This window comes from Marmota flaviventris, chromosome 18, assembly GCF_047511675.1.
Source record: "Marmota flaviventris isolate mMarFla1 chromosome 18, mMarFla1.hap1, whole genome shotgun sequence".
In the NCBI taxonomy this organism is placed as follows: Eukaryota; Metazoa; Chordata; class Mammalia; order Rodentia; family Sciuridae; genus Marmota; species Marmota flaviventris.
The window spans coordinates 12,626,247-12,640,262 of record NC_092515.1 but is presented as its reverse complement, the minus strand read 5'-3'; the positions used below and the strand labels follow the sequence as shown (position 1 = coordinate 12,640,262).

Genomic DNA, 14,016 nt, shown 5'->3' with positions numbered 1-14,016 from the left:
CTCTGCCTGGCCTGGATTTTGGTGCTAAGTATATCCCTTTATTCCAAGATTTCAGTAGCTCTTTTAAAAGTGGTTCTCAAAACTTCTCATAATCCCAAATCCTCATGGGAGTATTTTATTAGAAGGTGTGGAACAGGTACAGAGGCACAGAGGGACAGGCAAGACTGGTGAGAGAGAACAGGAGTGGTTTGTTCAGGGCTGTCACTGGATATTGGTTGACCAGACACCTCAAGTCTGGTGTGTGTGTGTGTTGCCTTCTGTTGGCCCTGCCTGTTTCTTGTGGTCCAAACTAATTCCAAGAATTTCATTTCTCAGCCAGTATATAATGGGAATCTATTCTGTCCCTCAACCATCCTGCAAAGCTAGGGGTACAGCATGGCCAGTGCATCTCTGACTCCTCACAGAGCTCCCACTGCAGTATTGCCAGTGACAGCACAGTGGTTGATGAAATCCTGGGTTGGTGTGAGGGGATGGCTCTCCCTTTCTGGAGGAAGGGGAATTAATAGGGGTGAACTTTGGGGTTGCATCTCCCTAACTATTGTCCTTTCCATTTTCGTTTCTCCATTCTTTCAATACATAATGTGTTCCTTGCATGTTATGGGGGAGAGTGCCAGAGCACAGGAGTGGCGGGCTCAACTATCCTCACTAGAGCTCCAAGCCTTTTGAAGGCTGTGTTGCCTATAAAAACAAGGGAGAGGGGAGGCTGACTAGTCTTGAGGTCTAAAATGGGGCATCTAAACATGAGAAGGGGCTACTGTTGGCAGCTAAAAGGGACCCTAGCTAGAGTGATCCCTTCACTGCTCTGGGTCCCCTTAGCTGGGAAGTCCCCTTCGTGACAGATGCTTGTGCTAGGCAACAGCACCCTCTGCTGGCCTCCCTTGGTGATACATCTGTGTTGTTCCTGCCTATGGGGTGTGGCAAAAAGGGACCTCAAGGTCTGTCTTCCACATCTCCCAGGTCCTGAGAGAATGCAAACTAGGAAGTTCTTCCTTTTGTTTGGTCTCAGCCAGTCTCTGGATTATGATACCAGCTTACAGATCTCTGCAGTCCCTTACCCTTATCCCCTTCTCCGATCCTTGCAGGTTAAAGGAGCTCAAGTTGCTTAATACAGTTTATTCAGGCACCATGTGGCCTGGCACCTGGTGACCTTAATGGCTTCAGCTCTTTCAGCTTCCCTTTTGAACTTCAGCGATTCATTCTGGGGAATTACAAATTTCTTTGGAACCTATACAAAATGCCATGAGACTCTACCTTGGGAAAATGTGTATTGAGGATTCATGACACTAGCTGGACACAGTTGTGCAAGCCTGTAATTCCAGCAATTCATAAGGCTGAGGCAGAATTGCAAGTTCAAGGCCAGCCTCAGCAGCATAGCAAGACCCTGTCTCAAAAAGGACTGGAGATGAAACTCGATGGTAAAGTGCCCCTAGGTTTAAATCCACACTACCAAAAAAAAAAAAGTTTTAATAAAAGGGCTGAGGATATAACTTAGTGGTAGGGTATTAGGTGCAATCCCAGTACTGGCCCTCCTTCTAAAAAGAAGTTTAAAATTTCTCAAATTTTCTAATGTCAGAGTTGGAACCCCTTTCATATTCTTCGACCATACTGAAGTATTTACAGCAACAAGAACTAACCAGGCCAGCCACCCTGCCTGAGACCCTTCTAAACTTGCATTCCTGATCCTTCAGGTCTCAGCCTTGTCTGCCTCCCTCTCAGAAAGAAGCCACCTCTGAGCCAGCCTGGGGAGGGTGACTTCCTCAGACCCCCAGGCCACTCGTGGTGGTCACTAGTAACATGCCTGTCTGCTGGTAAGAGACCCCCTAAATATTAATAGTCCCTTCCCAACCCCTAGGGCAAATCAGGCCCACCGTTGTTCTTCCTTCACATCTGCAGAGTTCCTCCAGGTTCTGGAAGTACAGAGGGGCAATTTTATCCCCCACCTCACCACCCATCTCATGCTAGCCAGGGAGTGGGTGTGATGATAAATAAGTCAAGACTTAGAAATATTCCATGAGGTGGTGAAGAAACGGGTCTAAAAAAGCACAAACTCTTTTTAAAAAAAAAAAAAAATTACTGTAACAGCTCCAGGTCCTGGAGGGTGGTCGCCCAACCATTCATCCCAAATATAATACGCCAGGAGTTAAGAGTCACAGCAATGAACAAATCAACCATGGTTAGGGTTCCTCCAGATTTTCCAGTTTCAGACACGAGAAGCTGAACGCCCTTTCAACCCTGCGCCCCTTTCCTTCCTGGCTACAGAGGGCGGGACCAAGGCAGACGCATGCGCAGAGGAAGATCCTCCTTCGAGCCGGAACTTCGGTACCCGGACGCGTAGGAACACCCGGCCATTGTACAGTGCACTGCCGGAAGTGTCTCTGAGTACGTGGGATTGAGATTGGTGTGCGGAGACTGCGGCGGCGGTTAAATCGGAGAGACTCTGGATGGAGGCTGTGGCGGCGGAGGTGGCGACAAAGGAACCCGATGAAGGTAAGGTACTTGCCACGCGGAGACTGCAGTTGCGAGGAATGCAGTTGCGGTGTCACAAGGAAATGATTCCGTGGGAACGCGAAGGAGGACTCTTTATAAGGGAACACCTGCCCTCCACCTTACCTGTCCGGTCCATCATTTTGCATATTTTCCTCGCTCCTGTTGCGGTTGACTTCCTTTCTCTCCATTCTTCTCCGAAATTAACCTCTTCCTAGTTCATCCCCTTCCACGCTCCAGGCCAACCCGTTTTCCTTATCAAAAACCTCTCCCCTGCCCTCGGCCAGTCTTCCCACAGTTACCTTCCCTGGGCCAAACAGCTTTCTCTTGGCCCACGTTAACCTTCCGCCGGTCTCAAAACAAACTATTTACCCGAGACTAACAGCCCCATTTCATTTTAACCCCTTTCTGCCAAGGCCATAATCTAGTCTGCCTCTTCAAAGTTCTTACTGCATTTCTTTGCTCGCTCGTGTCTCTCTCTCCCTTGCATCTTAGTGTCTTTTACTTCTTCTGGTACGTTCCCCTTAGAATCTAAAATGCTTTTGTCTTGCTCATCATAAAAGTCGTCCATTTCTTCAGACAATCTGATGTGGAGTGAGGGGTAGTTGGGAAATTGGTTGAAATTGGTTCTGGTTAAGAACTGGTGATTGTTGAAGTGAATGGTGGCTATATGAATGTAGGGGGAGGGGTGTCAGTGTACTCTAATTTTGTGTTTGAAATTTTTCATAACAAAATTTTAGGGTTTTTAAAAAATCTTTTTATTTGTTGGCGCTGAGGATTGATAACCACAGGCTTTGCGCATGCCAAGCACACACTCTATCACTGAGCTACATGCCCAGTCTATAAAAATATTTTTTCTAACCTAAAAAGAAAATCTTTCCTTTGGCCCCATGCTGCCTTCCAGACACCATCTATCTTCTCCAGAGTCATGTACATTTGCCTCCATTCCCTTACTTCCTATCCACTGTAGTCTGGCTTTACTCTCCCAAATTGCTCTGATTAAGGTTCCCCAGTGACTTGTCCCTATACGGTTTAAACAGTCACTGCATCCAATTTCTTCCTTACTCGATTACTTGGAGGATTCATGCTATTGGCTCCTCCATTCTTTTACGTGTACCCCCACCGCACTCGGACTTTCTTCCTCTCAGGTTGCTGCTTCTGAGCCTTTGCCTTAGTTTATTGTGGCTCCTAAAACAAATTGCCATAAACTCAGTGTCTTCAATAACAGAAATTTATTTTCTCACTGTTCTGAAGGCCAGAAGTCTAAAATCAGTATCACTGGACTGAAACCAAGGTGTCATAGGGTCCCCTCACAGGCTCTGGGCTGTTTCTTGCCTCTTCCCAGCCACTGATGGCTTCTGTGATTCCTGGCGTGTGGCCACATCACTTCAGTCTCTGCTTCTTCCTTTACACTGCGTTTTGCTCTGCGTCAGATCTTCTTCAACCTCTCTTATAGGACTCTTGTAATTATGTTTAGGACACACCTGGATACATACTCCAGAAAAATTTCTCCATCTCAAGGGCCTTAATTTACTTATGTCTGTGAAGAACCCCCACACACACCCTCCCCCCCTCCGCCATTTTTTTCCTCCATATTAAAGGCACTGGTCAGGTTCCAGAAATTAAGATACAGCTCTTTGGGGAAGCCAGTGTTTTTGTCTTTTTTTTTCTTTGTGAGTGTGTGGGTATGTGGGTGTGTGTATGCGCGCACGCGCTTGCACACACTGCTGGGGACTGAACTCAGGGCCTTGTGCATGCGAGGCAAGTACTCTACCAACTAAGCCAAAGTCCCGGCCCTGGGGAAGCCAGTTTTTGACTTTCACAGTTATAGTCTCATCCCATCGACTCAGTCCTTCTTCCTGGCCTCTCTTCCCTGTCATCGCTCACATACTCTCTCCTACCCCCACTTCCTATCTTGACTCTGAGGACACCCACAACTCTGCCTCCAGCCCAGCACTTCTCCTCTGAGGTGTCTGGAGACCTGGGTCCCAGCAGTCTTAGATACCTCCCTTAAACATCCCCTGGGCGCATCATAACTTCCATGTGCCAGACCTGTTTCTTGTCCATGTCCCTGTCTTAGGGATGATTTGGCCATCTCTAATCCAGAGCCCTGGACCTTATCCTGGACGCCTCCCTCACCTTCTAGCCTTTCGGTTCCATGGCCTGTGCTCTCAGCCTAATGAGCATCTTCCCAGCCCTCCCCTACTTTCCCTCCCCGTCCTCCACATCCCCTGCTCTAGCTGTCTTCTCTTGCTCAGTTGACACCCAAGAAACCTGCAACCACCATCCCCTGTGTCCTCCCCATCCCAGGCAAGCTACTTAAAAGAGTTGAAAGAGTTGTCTCCACTTCTTATTTTGACGTATCCCTGCTTGTTGTAGTCTTGCTGCAGCTCCCACCACACTTAGGAAATAACTCTTACCAGAGTTTCCCCAGTGTCCAGCTTTCTTCTTCCTTCCCCCCCCCCACACTTTTCTTTTTTCTTTTTTTTTTAATACTGAGGATTGAATTCAGGGGTGCTGTGCCACCAAGCTACATCCCCAGCTCTTGTCATTTTATTTTAAGGGTCTTGCTAAATTGCCCAGGCTGACCTTGAAGTTGCAATTCTCCAGCCACAGCCTCCCAAATAACTGGGATTTCAGGTGTGGACCACCACACCCAGCATGTGTACTATGTTTGATCTTGATTGTCTCCTACATAAGACTGGGTGCTCCATGAGGGCAGGAGTTAGACTGGATTCCTCCTGTGAATCCTCTGCATTGTTGAACTCAGGGCCTCACAGATGTAGAGTTGCTAAAACATGAATGTGTGAATGCATAAGAAAATGAATGAATGGGTAGGTGAACAAGTTAGTAAATGTATTCATAATTTTATGAACAAGTGACAAAGAATTGAGTAAATCAGTAAGTCAGGCCTCAAGGTCTTTGCATGGGCAATTTCCTTGGCCTGGAACTTTCTTACCCCAGAAGTCTCATGACTAAGTGACTCCTTACCTCAGGTCTCTGCTCTGATGTCACTTTTTTGCAGTCTTCTGTGACCCTTCCATTAAAATTGCAGCCATCCTCCATTAACTTCCCCCTTCCTTCTTTGTTTTTCTTCATAGCCAGGGAAACACCTAACACTACATTTTTTTCAGTAATTATGTTAATTGTCTGTGTTCCCACTAAAATGTCAACCTCTTGCTCACTGTGGTCTCTCTAGGGCCTAGAATATAATAGGTTCATCATAAATAGGAACTGAGTAAGTGAGCACCAAACCCTCCCTCTGCCCCTTTCCGCACTCCATCCCTGAACTAACGAGTCTCCCATCTCCTCACAGGCCACACGGAGCCCAAACCTGGGCACTGGGGTGAGCTGGCCTGGACACCAGTCCCATCTAGACCAGAGGGCAAGGTGGAAGCAGCAGAGAGCCCACCAGGGGCCCTGGACAGTGACATCCCCGGGGCTGAGAATGCAGCAGTCAGCGCCATGCTGCATGCTGTGGCTGCCAGCCGCCTGCCTGTGTGCAGCCAGCAGCAGGGTGAGCCCGACTTGACAGAACGTGAGAAGGTGGCCATCCTGGGCCAGCTGTACCATGAGAAGCCACTAGTGTTCCTGGAGCGCTTCCGCACAAGCCTCAGAGAGGAGCACCTGGCCTGCTTTGGCCACCTGCGTGGTGACCACCGTGCTGACTTCTACTGTGCTGAGGTGGCCCGGCAGGGCACTGCTAGGCCACGCACCCTGCGTACCCGCCTGCGTAACCGGCGCTATGCTGCACTGCGTGAGCTCATCCAAGGTGTGGGGCGCTGATGGGTGAGGGGTGGAGATGGGAAGTGGAGATGGAGGGAGGGAGAAATAAGGGCAGGAGAGCAGGAGCACAGACAAAGATCCTGGGGGACACAGGGAGAGACAGAGAAATGTCTGTCATAACGTAAGGCAGAGAGGACAGGAGCCTGAGCAAGAAAATGGGGGACACAGTGAACTTAGAATTTAGTAGATGACAGAATTTAGTAGATGACACACAACTGTATGATCATTGCATTGTCATCATTGGTTGTCCCTAAGGAAAAACTCACCCCATGCCCAAAGGCACCAGTGGAAACCAAAGGGAATATTTATGACTTTGGGGACAAAAGGGTCTTCTTGAAAAAAACACATGAGAACCATGAAGGAAAACATTCTTTTTTTTTTTTTTTTTTTTAAAGAGAGAGAGGAGAAGGAGGGGGAGAGAGAGAGAGAGAATTTTTTAATGTTTATTTTTTAGTTTTCGGCAGACACAACATCTTTGTATGTGGTGCTGAGGATCGAACCCGGGCCGCACGCATGCCAGGCGAGCGCGCTACCGCTTGAGCCACATCCCCAGCCCCGGAAAACATTCTTTATTTTATTTTATGTGGTGCTGATGATCGAACCCAGCAGCCCTGCGCATGCCAGGCGAGCGCATTACCGCTTGAGCCACATCCCCAGCCCTCTTTCTTTTCTTTTCATACTAGAGATTGAACACAGGGGCATTTGACCACTCAGCCACATCCCCAGCCCTTTTTTTATTTTTATTTTTTGAGACAGGGTCTCGCTAAGTTGCCGAGGCTAGCTTTGAACTTGCCTCAGCCTCCCAAGCCATTGAGATTATAGGCATGCACCACTGCCAACAATTGGTGCCTTTTTGACCAGGACATAATTAAAAGTATCTTGTGACCTAGACTCCCAGAACCAGTTAAAAGACAAGGGCAAATGAAGTAGAAAGTGAGTTAAGTTCTGATTAGGAGGAAGACCCAAGTTGTAGAGAGATTGATACAGGAAGAGTAACACAGGGACGAACAGGTGAATAAGAATGAAGAAAGGAGGAGGATGAATGGATGAAGGAAGGAGGTGGGGTTAAATGTGGAAACTGAGAGGCAGGGAAAAAGCAGGAGAAGGAGAGAGACCAAGGGACCTAGAGTGAAAGAGGGAGACAGTCTGAGCTAGGGAGGAGGGATAAAAAGAGAATCTACACAGGTAGATGCAGGGCTGGGGCTGTGGCTCAGTGGTAGAGTGCTCACCTAGCATGTGTGAGGCACTGGGTTTGATCCTCAGCACCACATACAAATAAATAAAGGTCTATTGACAACTAATAAAATATTTTTTTAAAAAAATCTGGTGGAAGATGCTAGAAATAGATAGGGATGAGGAGATGGCAGGACTGGGAATGCTGAGCAAGATAGGGACAATCACAGACCACAGTGCTGTACAGGTCAGGATTCTGGGTGGATTCTGGGCCCCTGGACTCTGGAGTCAGAACTAGGACCCATAGGTGGGAAGAGCTGTGGTCAGGTTTAACTGTTAGCTGAGGGACAATGCCACTCCTTCAGGAAGAGACAGCCAGGAGATGCAAAGGACCTGGGTGAAGAAACCAGGCCCACCTGAGAGGGAAGCTGCACAAAGGAACACCCTGGGAAGAGGTTAGATCTGGTGCTTGCTGCCACTACAGGACAGCCCTGCCCCTGCCAGGCACTCCCACAGGCAGATAAACGCCTCCCCTGACCCAATTGTGCTAGCACACATACCCAGATCCACATGGATGGATACACATACGTGCCCAGCAGTGTAGGCTTGTCCAGGCTTGTACCCAGACAGCCAAGCCAAGCAGGCTCAGCAAACAGGCATACGATGCACATGCAGCTGGTTTGTGTTGTCCTATGTGCCAATCCCCAGACATAGGTACCAGTGGACAGTATGCTAAGGCACATAGTGGGATGTTTGTACACATGTGACCATACACGTGCATCCATGGGCAGCAGCTTTTGAATCCTGTCTAGGCACAGTTGTACAACTAGCACCTCAAAAACCCACATGTTCTAGGCCCACCCTCACACACACACACGTGCAGACACATGAATACACAGGTAGATGCAGGCCTGATTGTGCGCATACTCAGCACAAGCATGAGTATTCATGTCCATAGCCTCATATATCTGCATATTTCCCTCTGCATCCGCATGTGAGCGTGCAGCATGCGCGCCTACGTACACACAGACTTGTGTGTGTACACATCTTCCTACAAGCACGACCACAAATCTACTACAGACACACCCACTCTGGCTCTCATCTTTGCAGGGGGTGAGTACTTCAGTGATGAGCAGATGCGGTTCCGGGCACCCCTGCTCTATGAGCAGTACATTGGGCAGTACCTCACCCAGGAGGAGCTCAGTGCCCGCGCCCCAGTGCCCCAGCACCCCAGACCTGGCTCCCCCGGCACACCTGCCTGCCCACTCTCCGACCTACTGCTCCAGTCTTACCAGGAGCGAGAGCTGCAGCAGCGGCTGCTCCAGCAGCAAGAGGAGGAGGAGGCCTGCCTGGAGGAGGAAGAAGAGGAGGAAGATAGTGATGAAGAAGGTGAGGGCCAACAGCAAGGAGACCCCAGTGTTTGGACACCTGCCCTGAGCCAGGCCTCAGTCTGCCCAGCCTGACGTGTTACCCTGCCCGCCCTTCCCATCTCTAGCATCTAGCCTCCCTACCCTGCACTTTTTGAAGGATCCCTCACTCCAAGCTTTTGATCATGCCTGTCCCTCTCCTAAGAAGGTCTTCCTTCTCCACCCTCAGGTCTGTCCTGACCCTGATATATAGCTTTCAGAGCACTGCATTGTCGTGTGTTTGATGTGTACCCCTGGGGGACCCAGACTATCTCAGTCACCTCTGTGTTCTCTGTGCCACTGGGACTAGCTGGGCAGAGCACAGAAGCAACAGTTCTGTGTGAACATGTTCAGGCCACCCTCCCATGGTGTCTCCCTCCACAGATCAGAGAGCAGGCAAAGACTCAGAAACCTGGGTACCCGACTCGGAGGAGAGGCTGATCCTACGGGAGGAGTTCACCAGCCGGATGCACCAGCGCTTCCTAGACGGCAAGGATGGGGACTTTGACTACAGGTGCTCCTGGGCCCTGCCTTCCCTTCCCCCAGCCTGGCACCCCATGACCCTGGGCCACAAACAGGCCCTATGCACCTGTCTTTGTTTTGCATGAGAGCCCTGGAATGGTTTCAGGATGTGGGCCCAGAGGTCAGACAGCCCTGTGGTTTCAGATCAACCAGAGGCAGTGGCTAAGTGACCCTGGACTAGCCTGGTCTTTCTCAGTCCCCTCATCTGTAAGGAAGGGAATGAGCTGGCCTGACATTGTAGCTCACTATTGATAAAACATTAAAACATTTCTATTTTGGCAAGTGACTATGACCTGGCAGGAAACCACTACCCCAATCCTCCCAATGTGTCCAGGAAACTCTGCCGCCTCCCCAGGACCCCACACTTCCTCGCTGCAGGAAATTAACCCCTGGCACGGTTACTGCCCCAACTGGAGGGGCCTGTGGTGGTTGCCCCTACAGTATAGCCCCAGGGGTTGGGGAGGACACATAGGCCACCTACTTAGGAAAAGGATTTTGCCATCAGGATAAGGATACAGGAAACTGGTGCATCAGAGTCAGTGGTAAATGATTTGTCCTCTAAGCCAGCGTTCCTCATGGTTCTGAACACAGTCTGGCAGCCGCGAGCCCTCTTGTTTCATATCCAGCCTCAATGACATATGAACTCTGGGGCTGCAAACGGGCCTTTGATGGGCTCACTGTTAACATGGGAACCATGATCACCATTACCTCAAGGCTCAGCACATGGTCAGCACCTGGGGACTGGAGCATGGCTGACCCATTGTTGGATCCCCTCACTCTGAAATCAAATGTGGCGGATCTGCTGCCAGCTGCAGCAGGGCCTCAGTTCCCACCCAAGAAGTGGTGAGCAGAGTGCCAAGCCCCTGTGGGGGGTGGGGGAGGGAGGCTGGTCAGTGAGCTGGCACCATGGCTACTCCCAAGCCAGGTGCCCCTGAGGAAGTAGGGAGTGGAGCCCCGCCATGTGCTTAGCAGCCTACACAGGCCCCTCACCTGGTCGTTCACTCAGCGGATGCCGAGGGTCTGCTGTGTGCAGGCTCTGGGTGCGCGCAGGGAACAAACTAGCAAAAGGTTTCCCCACTGGAAAGGGTCCCCTCCAGTGAGGGAGACAAAGACTGGCCTGGCTTTTCATAGAGCTGGAAGATGTGATGACACGCAGCCCATGATCTAAGGCAGACATTGGACAGTTTTGCCTCCCCAGGCACTGACATCTTATTGTCCCCACCAGGGGCTTAAAGACACTGGGCTGAGACTTTGAAGCAAAGCAAAGCAGGGTAAGGAGCAGAAGGAAGCACAGCCTGGAGGCCGGGGAGGGGCCTGAGGAGCTGACCTCTGAGCATGGGGCCTCAGGAGGTGAGGGTAAGAAACAGAAATACCCGGGGAAGGAGCGGGGCTGGGCAGCAGGTGCCAGGGCCCTGCCTTGTCTGAGGAGCAGCAGGGTGGATGTGGCTTTGGAAAGATGAGGGAGAGAGCTCAGATGGAACAGGGCTGGGTGACCCAGTGAATGTGATGAGGAGCCCTGTGAGGGTTAGAGCTACGCCCGAGAGGATGACTTAGTGGCTTAGGAGAGGGCTTCTCCACCTGGGCACCCCTGCCACCTTCGGGCCAGGCAGTTCTTTGTCATGGGGGGTGGTCTGTCCTGTGCGGTAGGATGTTTAGCTTCATCCCTGGCCTCTACCAGACTAGAGAGCAGTAACACACCCTGGTGAGGATAGTCGAGGTGTCTAAGCGTTCTGGGAGGCACAGCCATCCAGCGCCTGCCTCAGTCATGTGGGCCTGTGTGGCCACATCTTCCAGCTTTTAAAAGAAACGAGAGTTTTTATGTAGAGTCTTTAACTTGGAAAATGTTTCCTTCCCTTTTAAGTCTGGACAGACATAGCATCCCCCTCTGAGTGCTGGTTCTAACTGGCAGCTGCCATCATATGACCTTTGACCTTTGGGGAGGGAGGGTTCCCATGTCCTTGACCTGAGTCTCTCAGGGCTCCCTGACAGCCTTCTTCCCCTGCAGCACAGTGGACGACAACCCTGACTTTGACAACTTGGACATTGTGGCACGGGATGAGGAAGAGAGGTACTTTGATGAGGAAGAGCCTGAGGATGCTCCCAGCCCAGAACTGGATGGGGACTGATGGCTACCACCCCAAAGCCAGCTGCCCACCCTTCCCAGCCCCAACAAGGCAGCTGATTACAGGCCGGCTCAGTGACTCTTTCTCCAGAGGGACGGCAGTGCGGCACCCCTGCCCCACGGGGTCTGGTGTCACATCAAACAACACCACTACCTCTTTCTGGAGTTCCCTACCCTTCTTCATTCCCCACTCTCTCCTGTCCCTTCTGTCTGTTCCTGTCTCTCACCCTCTATCACTGCCCCCTTCCTCTCTCTTCCCAGGTCTGGCCACTGTATCTACCTCCCCCATTCTCCCACTCTGTGCCCTGGGCTCTGTCCCCACAGTAGGGGATAAATGTTCCTCCTGGGCTGAGGCCAACCAGTGGGGCCCATGGTGGCTGGACTGGCTAGGGTGATTCCAGTGCCCAACAACCTGGGAGAGGGGGCTGTGCCTGGGCCCCACACAGCTTTGCTCTGGCTCCTGGCTCTCTACCCTGCTGCCCTGCAACTCTGCCGCATCTGCAACTCTGCTTCTGTTAGGTTCCCATCTTTCCTCTGGCCTCTCTCTGGGCCCATTGTTCTTTCTGCCTGTACATTCCATTTCTCTCTCAGCCTCATGCTGCCTCTGTCCCTTTCTGTCTCAGTCCTTATCTCTCTGGGTTTCAGTCACCCCCCCAACCCCGCCCTGTGCCTGTGCACACAGAAACACACACACACCGCCAGACCTGGCTGCAGAGAGCAGCAGAGCCCTATCTGCAAGGGGCTGGGAGCAAGGGGGACCCAGAGGGCTGCACAGAGACGGGTCTAGGGGTCATGGGGCCTGCCAGCTGGGGTGTGGGAAGGGGACTCTCCCCACCCCACTGTCCCACCCCCTCCCACCCAGCCACAAGTTTCCCTTCCTTCGCTTCCTCCGCCTCCCTCTCCCTCTCCTGTTTACACTCCCCAAATACGCATAGGCTGTTATCATGGGTCCTGAGTCATCCCACACACGCAGCCTGCCCCAGCAGCATCCCTGCCCCCAGCCAGCCACAGGGCCCGCCCCACAGAGCCCCCTGCCGCCCTGGGCTAATGGGAGCCAGATGGCCGCCTGTGACTCAGCCATAGCTGTGGGAACCCAGGCATCCCACCTTCCCATGCCCCCACACCCAGCCCTTGCTCCCCCGGCAGACAGAAAGGACAGGCCACTTTGGGGGTGGTAGCTCAGGCCAAGGGTTGATGAGGCTGAGCCCAGGAGCACTTCACTTGTGAGAAGGAATTGTGACATCCTGCCCTAGCCAGCCTTGAAGGACCCTCAGAAGCGCCTCCTGGGGCTATGGTTCCTGACCCTGGCCTCTAGGTCAAGAACGATCAGCACCAGACATGGAAAGTTAGAGCTGAATGGAGGCAGTGGATGTGCAGATGGAGAAACTGTTAAATAATGAGAGCTGCTAAGCAGTCGGGACCTGTGCCAGGCCCCGCCAGGTGCCTGATGCTGGGCTGAAGCCTCCAAGCAGACATTGGCTCTTTTGCAGCTGGTCAAGGAGCCCGGGAACAGATGCTTCAAGGCCACTCAGGCCTCTGAGGCAGAGCTGAGATGGGAACCCAGGTCCCAGAAACCATCCTGCCAGCTTCCTGTCAGATATGGGGCCACCCAATCAAGACAGAGAGGTGGGAGGAGGACTGGACACTGTGACACCAGGGGGCCTCCCAAGAGCCAGGCGCTATCCTTCACAGACAGGGGCCATCTCCACACAAAAGCCAGTGCCAGGGTCACTGGTTGGCACAGCAGTCCTGTGCAGGGTGTTTGTTGTCGGTGTCACTAGTTCTGTCTCCCGGAGGAGATGCAACAGTAGGGCCCAAAATAATCCAGCCGGCTGGACTCCAGACCCCCGCTGGGGAAGAGGAGCTCCAGACATGAGAATGCCTCCTGGGTTCGTGCTCCATGGGCACTTTTCCCTGGTGTAGGTATCAGCCTTTCTTTAGTCTATTTGATCATTAAATTTGTTGGTGATATACTTTGCCATACGTAAATTGGTTATGTAATTTTGTAAGAGCGACAAGAGGCGCAGCAATTGAGTCAGAATCCTTAGTCAGATGGTAGAGACGAGCGCTGTAGCTGAGACAGAGGTGGAGCCGGTCACAGGGATGGGGATTAGATGAGCAGACAGGAAGAGAGGTGGAGACAGAGGATCAGGCAGGGACGCAAGAGACACCCCCCTGGGAGCAGCCCCCACCGTGGGCACCTCTCTCTTCACTCCCAGTTGTGGGGATGGGGTGGGTGGAGAGGCTGAGTCAGGGAGGGAGGGCCCCTCTGGGGAAGAGCCCCTCTGTGGGCATCCGGCCCCCACCCCGTGTCTCCCGTCTGTCCTGGCTCTGACCGGGTTCTGCTGGCTGCCACCCCCACCCCCCACGTCCACACCTCTGTGTGTCCTGCCAGAGCCAAAGCGACTCCCTGCTCCTCCCTCCCTCGGCTCCTGTCTGTTGAGGTCTCTGCCTGCCCCGTGCCCTCCTCTTGTTTCCTTCAGATCTTTGGCTTCCCTCCCTCCCCCTTCTTATTCGGTCTCT

The 14,016-nt window shown here is 52.0% G+C and overlaps 1 protein-coding gene across 3 annotated transcripts; it reads left to right on the top strand.

Moving 5' to 3' along the window:
- Positions 1 to 15: 15 nt before the first annotated feature.
- On the top strand, positions 16 to 13,482 carry Ccdc97 (coiled-coil domain containing 97). 3 transcript variants are annotated; one of them, XR_003580480.2, is made up of 6 exons: positions 16 to 2,487; positions 5,801 to 6,256; positions 8,554 to 8,832; positions 9,234 to 9,363; positions 10,597 to 10,727; positions 11,377 to 11,558. XR_003580480.2 is itself a non-coding variant. In XM_027920639.2 (5 exons), exons 1-5 carry the CDS (start codon positions 2,442 to 2,444, stop codon positions 11,495 to 11,497), a joined length of 1,032 nt encoding a protein of 343 aa, XP_027776440.1. In that variant the 5' UTR covers positions 16 to 2,441; the 3' UTR covers positions 11,498 to 13,482. The 3 variants fall into 3 exon arrangements, 2 of the variants coding, with proteins under 2 accessions (XP_027776440.1, XP_027776441.1); XM_027920639.2 differs by lacking the exon at positions 10,597 to 10,727 and having other exon boundaries at positions 11,377 to 13,482; XM_027920640.3 differs by lacking the exon at positions 10,597 to 10,727 and having other exon boundaries at positions 11,382 to 11,558.
- Positions 13,483 to 14,016: the final 534 nt, after the last annotated feature.

Coding starts and splice junctions, on each gene's coding strand:
- Ccdc97 (XM_027920639.2), top strand. CDS start 2,442: ATGGAGGCTGTGGCGGCGGAGGTGGCGACAAAGGAACCCGATGAAG. Junction 6,257..8,553: donor ACTGCGTGAGCTCATCCAAG/GTGTGGGGCGCT, acceptor TCATCTTTGCAG/GGGGTGAGTACTTCAGTGAT. Junction 9,364..11,376: donor GATGGGGACTTTGACTACAG/GTGCTCCTGGGC, acceptor CTTCCCCTGCAG/CACAGTGGACGACAACCCTG.